Source organism: Amphiura filiformis, chromosome 2 (genome assembly GCF_039555335.1).
Source record: "Amphiura filiformis chromosome 2, Afil_fr2py, whole genome shotgun sequence".
Classification (NCBI taxonomy): domain Eukaryota; kingdom Metazoa; phylum Echinodermata; class Ophiuroidea; order Amphilepidida; family Amphiuridae; genus Amphiura; species Amphiura filiformis.
The window spans coordinates 16,397,137-16,418,773 of record NC_092629.1 but is presented as its reverse complement, the minus strand read 5'-3'; the positions used below and the strand labels follow the sequence as shown (position 1 = coordinate 16,418,773).

Sequence of the window (21,637 nt, the reverse complement as noted above, 5' to 3'; positions counted from 1 at the left end):
TTGGCCGAGGTGAGTATTAACACTTACATCCATACAGCTTTGGGTTGTCTTCTACGAAATACAAAATTGTTTTCAAACAATATAAGTTTGGTCAAAACGTTTTAAAGGCATTTATGTCGGATTATATAAAGGTCAGGAAAACATTCTTGAAACGTTTTATATAAAAAAAACACTACAACAATATTTTTTTTAATGTTGCCATAATGTTATTGTGAAATTTTATTTTTCGGGAATATTTTTTATTTGGCCAACCCTAAGCCTATAATATATCATAACATTATGTTAGAATGTTCTGCAGCTAGGTTTTTAATGTTATTACTACGTTTTTTTTACCCTTTATATATCCCGAGATTTAAACGTTTCATGTAAGACATTTACTGGGATAGTTTGGCTTAAAATAAAAAACCCGAATTTTATTTTAACCCACAATTCTCTTTATGAATCCTTTGGGAATGAACAATTTGCCACAACTTTCACGAAAATCGGATCGACTTTTTTAAAACTATTTTTGAACCTGTGCAACATGGAAATTGACCCTTGACCAGTTGTGGCACATAACTTCTGAGTTATATGCTACATTCAGAAAAAAACCAATATTGAGAGCGAATAATATTTGACCCCTTTGAACCTTATCGGGTAGTTTATTTTAAAAGGGTTAAGGGTGCCACAATGTCATTACACATATTCTTAATCTGTAGGTCTCAGAGATACGAAAAACGCACAAAACATTGTTTGGACTATACTACGAGGGTCATTCAAAAGTGTTACTTCCATTGTCCCATCTCTGTTATCCAGGAAATTACCCATGGTTATACTTTTAAATCTTGGTTACTAAATAAATAGATTTTGTACATCTGAAACGGTCTGAAAAGAAAGGCTAATTTTGATTAAAAGGTCGCCAACATCAATGTGCAAATCATTACAGATTTATTTTACAATAAAACCGATACATGTTCAGAATAGAATTCACATTGAACCCTTTCCATAGGTTGTTAACTTCAATCGGGTGAGCACTTGTTGGTTCAAGTCGTATTAATTGGTTCACAAGTTAAAATCAAATATGTCGTATGCACATTGCACAGTTTTTGTATTCTGTAAGTATATACAAGGTTATTAACAAACATCCATTGCTTAAAGTAAGGACGTAATTACCAATTACCCTTAAACGTAGTCTAGTCGAAATCTGGCAAATTTGTTATTAACTAACTATTCATCTTATTTCCACGTCAAGATGCGTACATTGCCCTTAAAATAAGGACGTAATTACCAATTACCTTTAAACGTAGTCTAGTCGAAATCTGGCAAATTTTACTAACATTTGTGGGTCTGTTAAACCCTTCGATGTTTTTTGTCTCTTATAAAATATGTTTTATTTTGTTTTAAAGTCCCAGTTCATGTCAAGGATCTCCAATAGGAACAAAATATTTACATATTGAAAATACCTTCTCATTTGCCTGTTGCACTTTCCAGTGCTCAACATAGCACGGTACCTGACACAAGAAAACGGGTTCATACTGTGCCAAAATCATTCTTAAATCTTGAGGTAACAATCTGGTACGCTCGATAAATAATAATTATTTTGTTATGTCTACTCTTAGTATTATTACCAAATAGTTACCAGAAAGTTCAAGAGTTGCAAATATGGATTTAAGCACCACACGTATGAAATATTTGCTATGGCAAAGAGAGTCAATAGTAATTTCACCCATTTTTCACTCTTTACCCTTTATCCTGGCACATAAACAGAGATGTGATAATGGAGGTAGAACTTTTTGAATGACAAACGTACCTGTACCTTTTAGGTTTCACGTTCAGAATCTCTCGAAGAACTGTACGGTTGTATAATTATCATTGTAATGTTTATTTTATTCTAGTAATTGGGGAAGGAGTGGGTGTGCTTGGCGTATGCGGGTACAGTGCCCCACCCCGCGAGCGGCATTTGATCACGTCAAGTTATATCAGAATATGTCATATTAAAGATATTGTATATTATATCTTGTGATTACAGGTGGAAGATGAAGTCAAATCTGAAAGAATCACGCCCTCTTTCGGAAGGCGTCATCGATGCTTGTTTAACCAGTCGGTCAGGCCAGACACGGGCTTGGGTCCAGATGGAACCAGGATCAAGCAAAATCACGCCATGCTGAAAAACTTATTTTTGCATGAAAATGGAAAGAAAAAGAATTGAAGAAAAAGAGCAAGAAAAAGAAAGGTCACTCCGAACAAATCAAGTGTACACTATTTTGATTTTATCCTCGGGTCGAGAAATTGATAAATATTGGGATTTTTTCCATGGCCCGATGCAAGGGCTTCAGCAAATAATTGATCCATAAATTATAGTACATAACGTTACGCTCGAAAAATTGAAGCTCTGGGAGATCGATAAGCAGGGAAACGGATGAATGAGCCGAGAAATGAGTCAATGAGCAGTCAACTGAGCACATGAGCAGTGAAGTGAACAAATTAGTAGGGAAATGAGTCAATGAGAGTGAACTGGACAAATGAGTCAATGAAAGTGAACTGAGCAAATGAGCAGGGAAATGCGTCAATGAGCAGTGAATTGCAGAATAAATAATTATATAAACATAAGTATTCATTCTCTTATTTTTGCTAGACACTTCTAGACCCATCCGCCGATACCCAAAAAATACGCGAAATACCGTGTTAGCAAGGTAACAAAGCACATGAGATATGGCAAAATATTCTTTTTTTATTCAATGTTTTTGCAAGCGGAACAATATGAGACCATTTTTATCAAAATCAGATAATTTTTCAATTTGTGTCCCCCTTTAGAATCCAAATTTTGACATTTGACCTTTATCTATAACTCAAGAAGTGTTCATCGGAGATAGGTCAACCTATGCCTTTTAGAAATACATTGGTGTGGTTTTTAGCAAGATTTGACCAATTTTGAAAATTTCACACCCTGCATAAGCGCCCATTTTTGATTTATGCAAATTAGGCACTGTTCCTCTACTTAGATTTTGGGGACTTTTGATATGTTTTTGTGTGAGCCTTTGGTAGATGGACGCATGTAAAATGGACTCTGCTGTAATTAGTGGTGTTTTTTTTTAAAATTATATGACCGGCCTAGAAGTAGTGTGGTTGGTGCTATTGACTACGAGGCCGAGGGTGCCACTGTCCGGAACTTTTCCATATGAGAGTGTTAACTGTCATGGTGGTTAAAGGGTGTCAGGATGGTTAAATGGGTGTCAGAGTGGGTCAAGGAAGGTCAGAGTGATTGGTTCAATGATGTCTACTTTGCATTTGGGGTCATAAACCTAATAGTTTTAAAGTTATAAGAAGACTCATAACTTCTGGGTCCTTATTTTCAAGGTTATCCATTTCTCTAATGCTTTTAAGCAATAAAATAATAGGTCACTCATAGGTCAATTTGAAAACGCCAGTTATTGATAAAAATTCCCTTAAAAGGGAATTGTAACTTTCATCTTAGATCCTAGGTTCTAAAGTGCCATGAAAAGGGGTGCAGGACGTATTACACCAAATCACTGCGCGAAAGGTGATGAGGTCCCAGGCGGCATAGGTCACGCGACACGTGACGTACGAGGCTGACGAAGATACAAGGCTGACAGCCCCATTCAAAATAGACAGTTAGCAGTTACAAATTGAAAAACAACATACTTAGAGTGGGGTACTTTGTCTAACCCCAACGGTTTTAGAATAACATAATTGTTCTTTGACACCACATAACAAATTTAGAATTGTTTGTGAAGATTTCATGATTATGTGTTAATCCAATGGCGACGTCAAAAATTGCGAAAAGTATATGGCTACTGGAGACAATGTGGTGTCCTTATGGACCATGTTCTTCATGAGGTTGACATGTTCTGATTTAAATGAAAGATGCTAACCTATCAATGACTAAAATATATAGATATGAAATTGCAAGAGGATGTCTTGGTGTGTCAAGGGGTGTCGACTATCAGGGTGCGTCAAGTGGTGTCAAACTGGTTCAAGGGATGTCTGAATGGGTCAATGGGGTATCATGGTAGGTGTCATGGTGGGTCAAATGGTGCCATGGTGGGTCAAGTGGTATCACGAAGAGGGAGAGAAAGTAGGTGTCATGGTGCGTCAATGGCTGTCATGAAGGGGTCAAGGGGTGTCATGGTAGGTCAAGGGACATCATGATGGTCATGGGGTGTCATGGTGTGGCAATGGCTAATATGGTTGGTTAAGGGTTTTATGGTGGGTCCGTGGTTTCTAGTTTGACCCACAGGGTGGTATCAAATGAATAAGAATAACATTTGAACACAATAAGAAACAATTGGGGGGAAATACACCTAATAGTTTTAACGTCATAAAAACATATCAATTTGTTTTGCTTAGTGTGGCAGAAAACCCTGATTTTCGTGTATTGGAAAATATCGATAGGTCGAGAAAACTCGTGTCCCGATACCCAATAGCTAAAAACAGTAAACCAACGGACCGATCCTGCTTTGGGGCTCTAAGGGCATTGCAGTTTTTTAGGCCTTAGCAGTAAATAGCACATACATTATTTTAAGAAACAGCAGGTGCTTTTAGCTGTGGTCGGATTCTACCTGTGAGGCACTACGTCTAAGATGTGATTCTTGGGGTCACTCTTCTTTGCCATGCGTTCCAAACATGGCTGTTTGATAGCATGCAAAACTGAGTCATTTTAAAGAAAAGTTGAACAATGATGGCGCTATTTATCTAAAATCTTGTTTGCATCTACAAGGGGTAGACATTAGTAAAATGATATTAGAACATCAGCAAACAGACTACTTAATGACTAGGGAATTATCAAAAAAACTTTTTATCATAAAATGTATATATCATATTATTTGGCTTAATTCAATTAAAAATATATGTAAATAGCGCCCTCAATTTGCACACAGATGTACAGTTTATAGAAATAAAATTACCACAAAAAAGCAGAGATAGATGAATAATTTGATATAATACAAACGAAAGTCTATGTTGAAAGTTGTACAAAATATATGTGTCTATTCAGTTTATTAGTGTGATAGCTGTTGGTATTATTCACTCTAGAATTGAACATTATAATAATGTTTTGTTAGATTAATAAATGATCACATCAAACAACCGTGCAAAGAGGTAGTGCACCCTCAAGGATTTTACCATGTTACTGGCAAATGCATTAGATTCATATGGAGGCGTTTAGTCATGCCATGTCGAATCCTCTGTGTGCATGGCTCTGCATGATCAATGCCCAGATAGTGATATTCATCTCCTAAGTATGATGTTCACTGCGCTTGAAGCACCTTGTTCTTGAATTAACGTTTCAGTACATTTTGATGATACAATAGCAGAAATCATTCTGATGGAAGAAAATTGAGCTGTTTTCACATTGGTACATACAGCATTTTGTTTTCTGATTGATGACATCCTACATAACATAATAACATTGACAATGAAAATTCAAGTACTGTTAGTGTTGGATTGTATCCTCTTTTTATCGGTCAGCTTTACATTCGGTACGAACACTAGCTCTAATACTGCTGTTCCTGGTAGTATACAAGTGACAACGCAGGCGATATCATTCAATGCTTCTCAATCAGAAACAAACAGTGAAACCAATAGAGGAATTGCAAACAACATCACAAGTGATGGCAAAATTCCCATTTATCTTGGCGGGTTCTTTTCACATGGCGGTGTATGGGATTCCAGTGGGATTTTACCAGCAGTGGCGATGGCACTTGATCATATAAATGCCAGACCAGACATTTTACCTGAATACGATCTCAAAATGGTGTGGAATGACACAAAGGTGAGTTAGATGTAAATGAATGAAAGGAGGAAGAAGAATAGTATATGGCCTAGTTAGTGCAGTCCAATTCCACGGTAGTCCGACGAGTAGTACCCTTTTTCTATGTTACCAGACTATATTCAGCTCAAGCTATGATCGCTATAATTCGCACATACGTCACTACCAAACTTAAGATGAACCAAAATATGTGATGCGATCAAGCAAAATCAGTCGGAACTCGGAAATATTAAATTTTCGGTTTCTTATAGGATATTGAAAAAAATTTACAAAGCTGCATTTAGCAGAAACCCGCATTGAAATTGAACAACCAGTTCCAAAGATATGAATAGTTAAAGAGTTTCCAAAACAATAGGAAACAAAAGGAAATATCCCCTTTGTTTGGCTATATCTCAGAATCAATATTTCCGAGTTCCGACTGATTTGGCTTGATCGCATCACATATATCTCTCATGGCGCAAGATAGACGAATCACGAAAATCCAGTGAACGCGCCGCCCGAAAAGAATCTGGTTAGTGGATTTTTGTGGTTAAATCTTTCTTGAGCGATTAGAGTCAGAATATAGTTGGTAACTAAGAAAAACTCGTCGGACTATCCCACGGAAGCAACCAGTAGTCTTGTACTCGGTGTTTATGAAAGATTGGTACCACAACTAGTTGGTTTCCTTGGCTTACATCATGATGCAGTTTTGTCTACAGTAGAATTCACCATGACCTTTGCAGGACTTAAACCCCATTAAAAGCTATTAAACCAAGATAACACTCATGAAAACCGCTCAACTATGTTAAATCAGATCTTCTTTGGTTAAATCCACACTACACATGTTTCTGTTTTACCTGTGCGATATTGCAATGAGCTGGTATTATAGTTTCAGTTGGGTGAACGATTATAAAGCAAACGAAAGGTAACAATACTATGTGGGCGTTTGTTTCCGAAAAGAAACAATAGTCTGCATATTGTTAAGCAAAATTCTTGAAAAAACCCAGGTTAAATAATAAATAAATAAATAAATAAATAAATAAATAAATAAATACTTAGATAAACAAATAAATAAATAAATAAATAAATAAATAAATATACAAAAAATGTCTTGCAGGTTCGTTTAGCAAAAATATCGTGAAATTTGAACTACGTTCTGGTACACCAGACCAAATTACAACACTGGCCTAGCAAACGCAAAGTCTGAATCAAGTGAAATGTTGGGAGTAAGCTTTTTCGTTGATATCTACTGAAAATGTCATAAAAAGAGGATGCTAGGATCACGAAATATTTCTTTAAAAGAAATAATAAAATGAGAAATACAATACCAAATACGCGGTTACATGGATATACATTTTACCCACGAACTCACATGATCCATTGGATACCGAATTACACTTGGCCCCTTTTTAATGTTTTCCTGGCGGAAGAATTGGTGACCATTGTGATTCAAAATCAAACTATATCCATTTTTTGGACCAACATTGACATTTATGCCCTGTATTCGCCGTAGAAGTAATGCAATAATCGGAATAACTACCATAGCAATAGATGAATACAATATATGAATATATTCCATGTTACTACAAGCAAGTTGCACTTATCTCCTGTGTCTGTCTGCAATCTTAGATTGAATACAATCCACTCTTTTTAAAGATACTAATCTTACAGGTGCGAGTGATCAGCATGATATGAATATTCTATATAATTACGATCTAGGTCTTTATCCCTGCTTGTGATATCTATGGTTCAATGCATAGGTACCGCATGAACGTGCAGGGCGATATATTCAAAATTGTATTCATCTATTGCTATGATATAATCCGATTAATTACGTCACTTCTACGGCGAACAAGTACGGTAGCCGTTTTAGTTTTATATAACTTGTTACCCCGCTTCATTTTCTCTCCTTTTTTATTATGTTGTTGGGGATATCCTTTTGAGATACCTACAACAAAAGACATTAAGTTACAAATTGTTTCCAGGTATACCTATTGTTTTCTCTACAATTTAAGAGACTATGATAATTTTTATGAGCGGGGGTAGGGGCTGGACCCTTTTTAAGGCATCCCGTGGAGGGACAGTGAGTCACCCCTCCCCCTTTCCATAGACTTGGGGGGGGGGGCAGTGCCCTGGGCAAGCAATGGGTACCCCTTAGCATCCCTTGCTAGGGTTACGGCAAGGACCAACGGCGGATCTAACGAGCCAGCATTAGTAGTTAGCATCGGTAGTGAAGGCGGATGAGTTACGACCTCCAAAGTCAACGGCAGTCCACTGGCGGATGAACAGAGGAGAAAGGTAATGGTGGTCATCCTTAGTCCACACAAGGTTGTAAGATCATGAGCTTTCTCATTTATCCTCTATCCCACTCATTGCGGCCCTAAACGTGCATAGTGTGCTGTGGTTCGGAGAGTCACGTAAAATGGTTGTACCAGAAGAGCAATATCTGGACATGTAAATATTGCAGGCCTTTTCGTAAAGAGCAAGGGATCAGATCGGGCCTGTTGTCTGTCACACTCAGCATTGAGGTCAACTTGCGCTGCCTTTAGGGGCTTAAAATTATTATTATTATTATTATTATTATTATTATTATATTTAAGGTATGCAATTTCATACCGCGTATTCTTGTTTACATGTGCAACTTTTAAAATCGCATCAAATTCCATTAAACCATGAATTTCTCGAATATTCCGATTTCGTTTACACTTGTGCGTTGATTCCCGAAAATACCAATATTATGCTACTTGATACTTGACCGGGGTGGGGTATTTAATCGTCCAGGGACGATTTTCACATGAATGTTGATCTGAATCAGAAATTCTGCCCGACAACAGATATTTCAAAAGAATGATAAAAACGACTTTCCGATATAAAAGTAAAAAACCGTCTCTGGGGAGACATACTACATAATTAATCCGTGAATCCAATGGACAAAATGAAACCTTTGAAATTTGTCTACCAAAATAATAGATATTAAAATAACATATTTATATAAGACGATGCGAGTTCCATAGAACCATTGTGTAGAGCATTGAGTGATGCTAGTAAGTAATTTATTAAATTCCTTCATGAACAATAACATTGTTGTCACATTCATTAATGTTGAGAATGTTTTGCATGTTACAATGATAACTGGTATTGTTGTTCTCTATTATTATGTCCGATTGGTGAATCTCAAATCTCCGACTCAGACTATGCATCAAACATTGTAATATTGTTAATGTGGGAGTAACTTAACATGACCTTGTCAGTAAGTTTCCCGATAAAATCATTAATTTATTAAAACATGTAAAAGGTGACAAGAAATGTCTTTAAAAAGACAATGCCACGGATGAAGACCATGTTTCATAATTTGCATTGATAGTCCATGATAATGCTGGTAATTTGTTTTATGTGTAAATTAATTTCCGGATGGGACATATGGGTATTTATTGGTAAATACCACCAAGGATATAGGAAATACAAATTTACTCTTAAAATGTGTGCTAAGCATATCTAATTCAGAATTGTATAACAAAAATCTCCATGCATATCAATCCAAGCAAGTTTCCTGACAATCCGACAATCAATATTCAGTTGACCTCAGATAACCTGGAAAATGTTCCCCACTGAAAGATGATAACACCCACCAAGTTTCATTACCGTCCAACAATCCAACAGCAGACCTCAGATGACCTTGACATGACCTTGAATATGTTTGGCGCTTCATGGTGATCACATCCACCACATTTCATGAAATGCTCAATTAACCACATAGATTGTGGGCGCTCCGATTGTAAATACCATCAAGTAAAGTTTCACGACAATATATGACATTTTTCGCGATTTCATCTACCATTTTTCATGACAGTCCAAAAGGTTATCAATAATGGGACAAACATAAACTCCTATCCTAAAAGTTTCTGTCAACTCTCTAATTTATAACTCCAATTTGTTCTGTCTTTTCATTTTTTGTCTTTTACTAATGTTTAATATAGTATTAATGTTAAATTGTATTTTCTATCTTTTATCAATGTTTAATAGTATTAAACATGTTTAAGAAGTACACTGTGACTTTTTCTAGTTTGTATCTAGTTGTATTTTTATAATATAAGTCATAGAAAAATAGGAAAAACTTGATCATGTTTATTTCAAACCCGTTTTAAAAAAAAATAATTATAGAAAAGACAAAATTAATGTTAAAAGTATCATTTGGTTCAATTACATTTTGAGGCTACTTTTAACCAGCCGAATCACATGAATGTTCTATTCTCTGTCGTAGTGCACGTTAGTAACCATTGGTTACTGCTCCAAGCCTGGGCTCATACACCTGTTCCGAATTTTGATATGCCATAGGCTTTGTGTTGTGATCATTTCGATCAGTGGTTCGTAACAAAGAAAGCGTGATCCAGTTGGCCTAGCAACGGTCATATTGTAACGTGCACTACGACAGCGAATTATAAGATGTTTTGCTTAAATCTTGTTGGACCAAGGTCATTTTTAATTAATGAATAAATAAACTATTAAATTAATAAAATAATGCAATAATTTATTTATTTACCTTCCTATCTATAAGTACAAGTCAAATGGGGGTACATTTGTTCAATATTATAGCCTACGTGTATAAATTATGCCCATGTCATAACTATGCCCTAAAAACTTTATTTTGCATGGGATTTTTCCTGTTGAAAAGACAAAACTGATGTTTAAGATATCGATTGTTTTATCAATAACATTTTGAGTCCTTTTTTATCCATAAAACGATAAAGGATAGGAGATTTACTGACTCCCACATGGTCCATACTAAGATTTTAATTCTATATACAATATTAGATCTATTATCAACATGATCACAACCAACATTACTTCAGAAAATATAATATTTTCATCTAAATGTTAACAATTTGAACGTGTTTGGTGTCAATCTGAACTGAAATTAAGTCATGCACCAGATTTTGTTGATTATAGCCAAATTTATCCACAAACAAAACACATATCCAGCACATTTAATAACTGCCTAAATTATTCTTGTTAAACAAAGTTATCGCTACTACTCCTAATCTTCTATGTATACAAAACTGCTGGCGAACATTGTTTATCTGGATCTCATGGCCATCATGCATTAGATAAGATTTAACCCAATAGTCAGTGAATCCCATGGAGTGCTAGACTATGCCATAGTCGAATTTTATTAAAAATATGTTATTATTAGTCATGATGAACCCATTTTGTTGAACTCAAAATTATACTGATGTTTATTAAAATTAAAGTATTCAATAGTAAAATGGTAAAGAGTTAAAAATATAAGATAATTAGTGACAATAAAAGTAACTGAATGCAACATTATCTTGCATAATTATAATGGCTCACTTTAATACTGAACAATTCTGATTTTGGAATCTACCAGTTTATTGATAGCGAACCCCGAAAATCCGACTATGGACTTTGAATTTTAAGCAGAACTTTACCCCGGGACTTTGCTCTCTAAAAACACACAGTCAAGCATACTTGTTTATCAGTCCATTAACCACAAGTACTAAGCATGGTATAGTACAAGACGCGCTAGATGTTTGATGAGAGATTAACTTTCGCGTCAACACAAAAGCGCCGCAAATACCACAGACAGTTGTGAAGATTTAAACAATAGCGATATATGGGCGACCAATCACAAGGCAGATCCATTTAAAGATGCATTACATCATGGCCAATTTTAGTTAGGCCAGAAATTGGCCTAACTCTCAATAGAGTCCCGTGTTAAAAATCTTAACCGCAAGGCAAAGTCAGTAATCCACTTGGGAAGCTAACAAACAGAGGGAGAGCGGTGACTGAAAAGATCAGATACAGATGTGAAAATCTATCAGTTGCACACAAATCAATATAAATCAGAGTTTTATGCTTAAATGTAATGGCCAGAGTATGCAAAATGGGCAAGTGGACTAAGGAGAAGTCTAATGGAGTGCATGCATGTGGTTGAATAGAACTCAGGACGAAGCATATAGGTACAAACATAGGAGCCAAGCTTGTCAACTAACATGAATTCAATTTCATGCATAAGCAAATTAAGCTAATTCCCATGCTAATCTGGCAACATTATAATTCAATAGCAGTATGAGCCCAAATTAAAGACATGAATTCCAACATTGGGTGTAATAAATAAAGTAATTAAAAGATTTAGAGACCTACATAGCACCCAATTGGGCTATTTTTAAGTGGAAATTCCGTATTATAGCCACTGCCGTGGCACAAATCGCAGTTCAACAACAAGTAACATTATAATGAAAGCGATTATGGGGGATTATTGTATCATTATGTCTGACACTTAAGGGGGTACTACACCCCTGGCTAATTGTATGCCTATTTTTGCATTTTTCTCAAAAATTATAGCACATTAGTGACAAGTAAGATATGTATATAGGGGCAAGGACTACAACTCAAAGCAAGTAGTTATTGATTTATTGATCAAATATTGGTTTTCTCTCATTTTTGACTGTTACCCCACAATTGTTGTCTGTACTGAAATGAAATTTACAGTGCAGTATAGTCTTTGCCCCTATTATATACATATCTTACTTGTCCCCAATGCGCTATAATTAATTTTTAAGAAAAATGCAAAAATAGGCACAAATTTGGGCAGGGGTGTAGTACCCCCTTAAACATTTTTTGTGGTGTCCCAAAATCATAGGCACTTTAATATTGCTCATGCTCTTTTTGACAGATAACCCGAAGAATTGCATAACATGGAAAAACACATAGTGCAGTGTCGTCCACGGCATATTCACCGTGACCTTTCCAGCCATAAACCCGCTTATTGAAGATTAAACCGATATATGCAGTACTAAACCATTATATAGTAATCTATTGTCCAATGCAAATTTATTACCCCCTGATAATATTGATCCAATGAGCGACCGAATTGTCCGCTACGGACGACTAATCCAATCGATAATGACACTATTGACATGTACGAGCGGAGCTCCACTGACCGAGTTTTCGGGTATTTTTCACTGGTTTGCAGCTGTTTGCTGTCATTTACTCATCAAGGCGGACCACCGTTATTATAAGGACTATGCCAATTATTTAAAGATTGACATGTAGAGAATAAGCCATAATTTATTGACAGAAAGTACTAAATTTGTACCTATGACGGTTTTATGACACCAATCTTCCAAATACGACCAAAAAAATGGCTGCCCGGTGAAGCAAAATGTGCATTGGAATAACACGGCGAGTTTGGATAGATGGTAGGATTTCTTTTTAATAAAATGTATGTCCCCCCGTTATTAAAGCTTTTACCGGGTTGAAGATTCAGATATTTGGAAAAGAATAAGTAATTGAAACATAGAGCAAGTACTAAAATCATAGCTTTTTATACTTTTTGATATATGATGCTAACTAGTTCATCCCATATAGCTACAACACAGCGCTACCAGTAGTGTTCAATTGCCTATTGTGAGTGCCCCTGTGTTGTGTGCATACATGTAGTTAACAATAACTGCATGATGAGTGGCATGATCGACGGGAATTCGATTCATGGGTTCGATTCCCAGGCGGGATCACTTTTTCTACGTGTCTACTTGCATACCTGGTGAAAAATTATGTCTAGAGTTGCATATTGGCGATTACCGAAAAAAAGGAAATAACTTTTTGAAAAGCGTTGCCACTTGGAATCACTGTCCGTAATTGTAATTTATAAGCTATATAATTATGCTTGTAATTTTTCATTCATTTTTTTTCATTCATTTTTTTAAAATTTTGTTAATTCGTTTCAAATGAAACGGTATGGGCAAATCAAGCCAACAAATAATATTATATTTGGGTAATTGTCTTTTCATTTTCATATCCCCAAATCGCGTGTATCCCTTTAAATTGGATTTCTTGTAATTTTCAGTCAATCAATTATCTCCGTCAGCCAATTAGCGCGCCGTACGTATTCAATCAATTATCTCCGTATCCAATCAGAGCGCGCTTTGGCTGGGCTCTGTCAGTCTTCCACGCGGTAATCTTTCTTTTACTCGGTGGATCCGTTTGATAGGCAAGTTCTTGAGATTCGCTGTTAAAAATTCTGATATTTCACATAAATCGCGGTTTGGGGGAATTTGAGTGATATTAGACTGTCAGGAATATGTTATAGATCCTTCAGATGAGTTATTTTGGATGTGGTCTAGTTGCAAAATGTGTAATTTGATGATTATTTTTGTTTGGATTTTGTCAGAATTGCTTCTTGCAGTTCGCACATGGTTTCTATGTGTGAGTTCGTGGTTTCTCAAAATTCTAAAGATTTCGTCTTCCGTTTTTCTCTTTAAAGTCATCCTGTGCACGTAATATTGTTGAATTTTTGGGCTCATACGGATCAGCAAATATTCCTGACCAGTTGATATCATTGTTGCATTTGGGGCGTTCAGACTGGCCAAGGGGAAGGTATTTTTAAATATTTTGGCGATATAAAATTATGAAAATAGTCGCATGTTTTGAGTCAAAATCACTACGCGCTGAGTGCATGAGTGCGCGTATGCATGTACCATCTGATTAACCTGGGGATGTTTATTTTATATTATTGGAGCGTGATGGCACAAATGTTTATGTGACATTTAATTGCTGAGATTATTTTCTTCAGGTAATCCTTCCCTTTCGCCATCTTATTAATTGCAATGCGCTGCATTTATTTATGTCATGTCGCCTTGCTCAAGTTTTTCTCAGATATTTATGTAAACTTTTTGAGATTATATACAGGCAGTTTGGTCATGTTCGAACGTCCTGCATCTTAATCTTTTAAATAAATACATGCATGTCATATGTAAACAAAGAATATTGACGTTCTATAAAACATGTAAAAACAATATAAATTTTGGATTATTATTATCGGTCACACCCATACCAAATATTCTAATTGTCATGTAAGTCACTTTTATTTTATTTCTGCTTTGGAGAAAGATACTTAAAATGTCATATGATTTTATTTATGCATTGGTGAAAGTATACCTAGATTGTCATGTTCAGGGCCTATGATCCTATTTAGGCCTATGCGTTGTGTGAAAAAGTATTTAAATATTCATATCTTTTTATGTGAATGTTCAGCGTTCACGGAAAGACGTGGTAAGTGATGGGCAGTATTTATTATTTATTTTTATTGATTCAAGCGGACTTTGTGCATATGTTGCTTTTTGTAGGATATACTTAGGCCTACAGGCCTGAGTGGATTATCAACCAATGTGGAGAAGTAGGGATTAACGCCGGCCCTGCGAGAAGACCGGGGTTAATCCTGAGTGGATTATCAACCAATATGGAGAAGTAGGGATTAACGACGGCCCTGCGAGAAGCCCGGGGTTAATCCTGAGTGGATTATCAACCAATGTGGAGAAGTAGGGATTAACGCCGGCCCTGCGAGAAGCCCGGGGTTAATCCTGAGTGGATTATCAACCAATGTGGAGAAGTAGGGATTAACGCCGGCCCTGCGAGAAGTCCGGGGTTAATCCTGAGTGGATTATCAACCAATATGGAGAAGTAGGGATTAACGCCGGCCCTGCGAGAAGCCCGGGGTTAATCCTGAGTGGATTATCAACCAATGTGGAGAAGTAGGGATTAACGCCGGCCCTGCTAGAAGCCCGGGGTTAATCCTGAGTGGATTATCAACCAATGTGGAGAAGTAGGATTAACGCCGGCCCTGCGAGAAGTCCGGGGTTAATCCTGAGTAGATTATCAACCAATGTGGAGAAGTAGGGATTAACGCCGGCCCTGCGAGAAGTCCGGGGTTAATCCTGAGTGGATTATCGACCAATGTGGAGAAGTAGGGATTAACGCCGGCCCTGCGAGAAGTCCGGGGTTAATCCTGAGTGGATTATCAACCAATATGGAGAAGTAGGGATTAACGCCGGCCCTGTGAGAAGTCCGGGGTTAATCCTGAGTGGATTATCAACCAATGTGGAGAAGTAGGGATTAACGCCGGCCCTGCGAGAAGTCCGGGGTTAATCCTGAGTGGATTATCAACCAATGTGGAGAAGTAGGGATTAACGCCGGCCCTGCGAGAAGTCCGGGGTTAATCCTGAGTGGAGTATCAACTAAATAGAGTAGTGTTCCTTAGAGTTACATCAACTAAGTCCGAGGAGTACTGTGCGTTTGGGAGGAGGTTATTTTGGTGAGTTATATTTTTATGAGTAAGGGAGGAGGCTATTTTGGTGAGTTATATATTTTATGAGTAAGGGAGGAGGCTATTTTGGTGAGTTATATATTTTATGAGTAAGGGAGGAGGCTATTTTGGTGAGTTATCTGTTTTATGAGTTGGGAGGAGGTTATTTTGGTGAGTTGTATATTTTATGAGTGAGGGGGGAGACAAATTGTGAGCCAAATTATTTACAGTGGGGGAGACGAGTTTTATTTTATAGTAGAGGGAGGTGAGGATATTTTATAGGGAAGAGGCATGGACAAATGTGACTCCTCGCCACAACTGAGCCCGGATGTCGCCAATCATCATTTTTGAGATATTCAACCAAAATATTCTGCTTGAAATTAGCTTTAAAATGATGTATATCATGTCTATAGTACTTGACATTTAAGTAGTGAAAATCAATAAAACAGTCAATAAATCCTTTCTTTCCTATTGTTTATTGTTAAGTTCGATGGAGCATATCTCAATAGTGGCACTGGCGACATCCGGGCTCAGTTGTGGCGAGGAGTCACAAATGTTATATACAAAATTTACCCCCTTTTTATTTTTGTGAGTGCAGTAAGTTGAGATAATTTATTTTTTTACATGGTACATATTTTATTATGTTATGTGGTGATAGGCACAGTCTGTTGGAATCATATTGTTTATTATGTGTATATGAGATTATGATGATACCTTACTAATACATGCTTGCATGTGTTCGTAAGTGTCGTCACTATTAGCATGCGCTGAGCGGAGCCATACTGCCCAAATTTTCATTTTGTGCCAAATAACTTAGTTTTTTTTGTATGTCTGATATGTGTAATCACATGTAACGCTTTTAACGTTCTTATATGCTTTCTTTTACTCGGTGGATCCGTGTGATAGGTGAGGGAGGGTGCTAGCTGAGTAGTATGACCGGAACCATTGTAGGAGTGGGATGCTTTGTATAGGGGTGTGACTGAATCCTGTACGTTGTAGTCTGGAGTTATGTAAATAAAATATTGTTGAAGATAAAGAAGACAAATACTACGTGATATTATTTAGATGCACTTCTACTTGTAAAAGATATCGAAGGTGGGGTTCTGCCCCCACGACTTGCCCACGTCTCACCACAAGGCTTTTCGTGTTCCCATTTTGGGAACTGGTGTCAACCCGACCACCTGACTTTCAGAATCAACTTATAGTCCAACCAGGTATCCATTTAAACACACATTGAGACAATTCAGCATCGAAGTGGTTACGTAATTCTCTTGGTTACCGGATCACGCTACTTTGGTATGCCTTCGAGTGCCATATACTTTATGTGGTGATCATTTCGATCGTGGTTCATTACTCTAGCGCGTGATCCCGTTGACATAGTAACATTACGTAACTTCGATACTGAATCGTGTTGCTCTTGGCAATCGGCCGTCCCGCCACACAAATAACAAAGCCATTTAGAACCTTAGGCTCTCACACAAAGACATAGGGCCTGCACTTACCCTCGTTTCATCTTTTCTGTTTCGGGAGCTCTATTGTTCAGAAACGAACACGCAAGGGATTAAGTAGGATGGTGTGTAAGTTGACTTCATTGTTACGTTTGGGGCATCATGCTTCTCATTTGAAGAGGTAATAATAGGTGCTGTCAATCACACTTATGTCTGTCAATAAAGGTTGGATAAGTCAATTAGGGGGCTTATATGCAACACTGGCGTCTCAAGTGGGCAATCTTACTCATGTCATAGGCCTACATCAGGTCCGAACGCAAATTTGGTGTCATTATGGTCCATATTACTATGACATTTAAAGAAAAAGGACCCCTGCCTCTTCTCCTCTCGCTTTCTTCTCTTTCTAGTCTGTCTGTCTGTCTCTCCCCCTCCCTAACTCACACCTGTGCCATCTCTTGAATTATGAGGATATCTGAATTATATTGGATGTTGTATTTCCTTTACCCCTCCCTCCCTCCCCCCCCCCTCCTCTCCTCTCCTCTCTTCTCTTCTCTTCTCCTCTCCTCTCTCCTCTCCTCTCCTCTCCTCTCCTCTCCTCCCCTCCCCTCCCCTCCCCTCCACCAGATCATCTCCGCGTCTCATCATCCCCACTCTCTCAAATAATATACATTTAAAATAGATTTGAGTCTGGCAATTTTGCCTGAAGCAATTATCAGATTACCAATTCCAATGAAAGAAATCCTATTAGTTTCACTTCAACGCACTTCTCTGGTGTTGCATATTACCAAGTTTTAAGGTGTATTTGGGACGAAAATAATTCCCCATTTAATCGCTACATAATCATAATATGACCGATTTTTTTTGCGCGATTACACGAACAATTTATATTAATCATGTTAATGTATATTTCTACGCTGGGCTATTTTCACGAGCCTACTCCCGCTTAGGCTGGAGTACCTATACACCCAACGCAAGTCAATTGAAGCCGTACAATTTATCGCGAATTTACGACCGTAAAATTTAGACACTTTTGTCTAGATTAGCATCAACCCTCTCATCTCACGTTTTTCATGTCAGAAATTAACATAACTCCCGAAACCGAAACAGAAGTTATCTTCGTTCAACTTTTCTGTAGTCAACAAAAGACTAGAATAAAAGGATTGTTCACACGTACCATGCTAACACTTCAAAATAACAATGAGATCCGAAACCGAAACCGGAAACCGAAACCGAAACAGAAAAGTTGAAAGGACCCTTAGTCGCCGCTTTTGTAATTTCGAATGCAAATATTTCGATGGTCTATATTTTTTCACAGGTGAAATAGCCTAGGCTTATTCGATTTTGTAAACCACGTCTTTCAATGTAGATTACCATGCTCAATTTCTCTCCTCGTGAATATTGCACTGCGAAATTTAAACATTTCTTTTGTATACTTAGAGTAGGTAACTTCAAATCAAATAATTTTCTTCGTCACACCACTTATAAGAAACTGAAACCAAAACCGAAACTGCCTGTCACAAATGTTTAGTTTTTAACAAAAGGTAGAAACAATGAGCTCGATATGATTAGGCAGGACAATAGGAAACCACGTGACCAAAACCAAAACCAAAACTAAAACTAAACATTTGAAATGAGGCACTGCCATTATGTGATTTTTTTTCTTTCTAAAACCATACTGACGTTTGTATAAAATATGACATGCACCTGTTAAAGACAAGACGTTCCAGAATCTTTGAAAAAAAGGTAAAACAGACACTGGGCGATAATTTGAAAACAAAATTTTCATCCATTTATACAGCGGGATTACCGTGGCTACTTTAAAACTGTCAGGTATTTTACCAGTGCAAATAGACTCGTGAAAAATGTTCTCTTTTTTATATTATGAATGAACCCAGACCATCATGCCCCGGACTTTTGTTGGAGTCCAGTCCAATGATTATTTTAAGAATTTCGTGCTCATTGATGGGTGTAAAAAGCAAACTTTTGCTTGACTGATAGGGCCGCTACAGACTCCGACTATTCGACGTATAATAGTTGATGTAACAAATCTACGTTATTTAATCTAGGCCCATTCTATTTCCAGTAATGTTTAAGTTCTAACGAATGTTTGATGATTATATGTTACGTATAATATCTGGTATAAATATATTATCGATTTCACGTCATCAAACATTCGTTATAACTTAAACATTACTGGAAATAGAATGGGACTAAATTAAATAACGCAGTAGATATGTAACATCAAATATTTTACGTCGAATACAAAGTCTGTAGGGTCACTATAGTGCTCATCAATACCAGGAATACTTTCAATCTGTGAAGCCAAAGTTGACCTGTAGTCGTGACTTATTACCGGTAATAGGCGACTTATTACCGGTAATAGTGACTTCTTACCTAAGGAGCGAATTTATTTTATTTCTGTATATTTTATACCGTTCTTGTTTGGCAGTCATACGTTGTTTCAGAAAAGATATATACATTATTTATCTTTATGGTTAATTGATTTTAAAAGTCCTTTTGTTATCCCTCGAGAATGTGGCTCTTTATTCTACGATTTATTTTTATTCGGTACGCATTTATCATACAAGTCATTGATTTTAGATCTGAAATTAGTATAGATTCACTTCGTCATTTTGTACCTCATTTCAATTAACTAATGAAAGTCTTGATCAATAACAAATTTATATTATCATTCGTAACTTGTCTTTTATATTCAGTTTGAGTTTTGCTTGCTGTAGTATTATTTCCATCTATTTTAATATTAGTGTTAGTAAAAATGTGAAAATGATCACTGATATCTGCTATAAAAATTCCAGATTGGTGAATGGCATAACAATTCGTAATGATATTGTCAATAATAGTTTCAGATGTTCTGGTAATACGAGTCGGTTTATCAATTTTTAGGTAAAAAGCATACGAATAGATTGTACTCAAGTAATCACTAATATGTTTATTGCTCTTTTCTTTAAGTAAATCAATATTGTAATTATATCACTCAAGAGATAGGTGAACAAATACAAAGAATTAATATTGGTTATACGTGTACGCACATGAGTTGTGATAATTATTGGTATGGTATCGGTGTTTTGGTTTTGTCCGTTATTTGTATGTTATTTCATTGTTTGATAAATTCCATTGATATATTATTAAGTTCCTCTCCGCGCGCCATTCCATGTCTCAAGTTTAATATTTGCATTTCAGTATGATGCTTTCTTAATGTAATGCTTTCAGTTGATTCGCAAATGATTTTGCAACAACTTTTGCATCAAAAACACCTTTCTATTCGTATTCATATACGGTCGGACATAAGCCCCATCATGCTTATTACCTGTAATAAGTCACTATTACCGGTAATTTGCTCCATTGTGTTGATTTAGTGTGTTTCTTGCACTTGCCTAAAAGTAAACCTATGGCGAGATTTCATAGGACAATATTGAAAGGTCAGGTCACTAACGTCTGTTCAAATAGCTTAGATTATTGGTTTTTTTAAAGATATTTGAAAAAATAAAATTTAGTTGAAACCCCATTTCTTCTCAATTTTGCCTCATTTTATGCAGTTGCTTGGGTCCACCACAAGGGCTCACGACCTTTTCACAAATCGAGTGGGACGGTTCATTCTCAACAATAGGCATAAACCCCACACCTCCTCAGACCCAATAAATAAATAAATAAATACACAAATAAATAAATAAATAAATAAATAAATAAAGAAAGAAAGTAAAGAAAGAAAGAAAGAAAGAAGAAAGAAAAAAAGAAAGAAATAGAAAGAAAGAAAGAAAGAAAGAAAGAAAGAAAGAAAGAAAGAAAGAAAGAAATAAATAAATAAATAAATAAATAAATAAATAAATAAATAAATAAATAAATAAATATATTATTATTAGTGAAATTACCACATCGCAATACAAATTTGTTTCGTATGGATGGTTTGACCCATCCACACTCGTCAGTTGCAATGTGTAAAATGACAAAGAATATGTCTTGAGTTTTGATGCGCGCGCAAGAGGAATTAACGCAACCGCGTATCTTAAAGTTGCGCAACACAATACGCGTCTTAAGTGCGTATCCATGTCTGGGCCTACTTATTGCTAAACATGTTAAAAGAGCGACTTATTTATAGTTACACAGTAAATGTTTTTTTTTTTTTTTTCAGCCACTTGCTAGTTCGTTTCTGTGGTTCAAGGTTGACATTTGTGGTTTAGTTATAATAAAGTATTTCTCAGTAATGCATAGATTGCATTTTTTGCTGCTGGTAGAGTACGATTTACTTCGAGCAATAATTCTCCATTTGATGGAATATGATACTTTCTTGTCATTAAGGTTCCAGATGTAGTTGCTCAGGGC

At 36.5% G+C, this 21,637-nt stretch overlaps 1 protein-coding gene across 1 annotated transcript in view; it reads left to right on the top strand.

Annotated features, from left to right (window-relative positions):
* Nucleotides 1-5,413: 5,413 nt before the first annotated feature.
* The window catches only part of LOC140138548 (gamma-aminobutyric acid type B receptor subunit 2-like), a 50,539-nt gene continuing 34,315 nt past the window's right edge, over nt 5,414-21,637 (top strand). The window contains exon 1 of the mRNA XM_072160376.1: nt 5,414-5,770. Within this exon, the coding sequence (XP_072016477.1) occupies nt 5,414-5,770 (357 nt within the window). The remainder of the gene's footprint in view (nt 5,771-21,637) is intronic.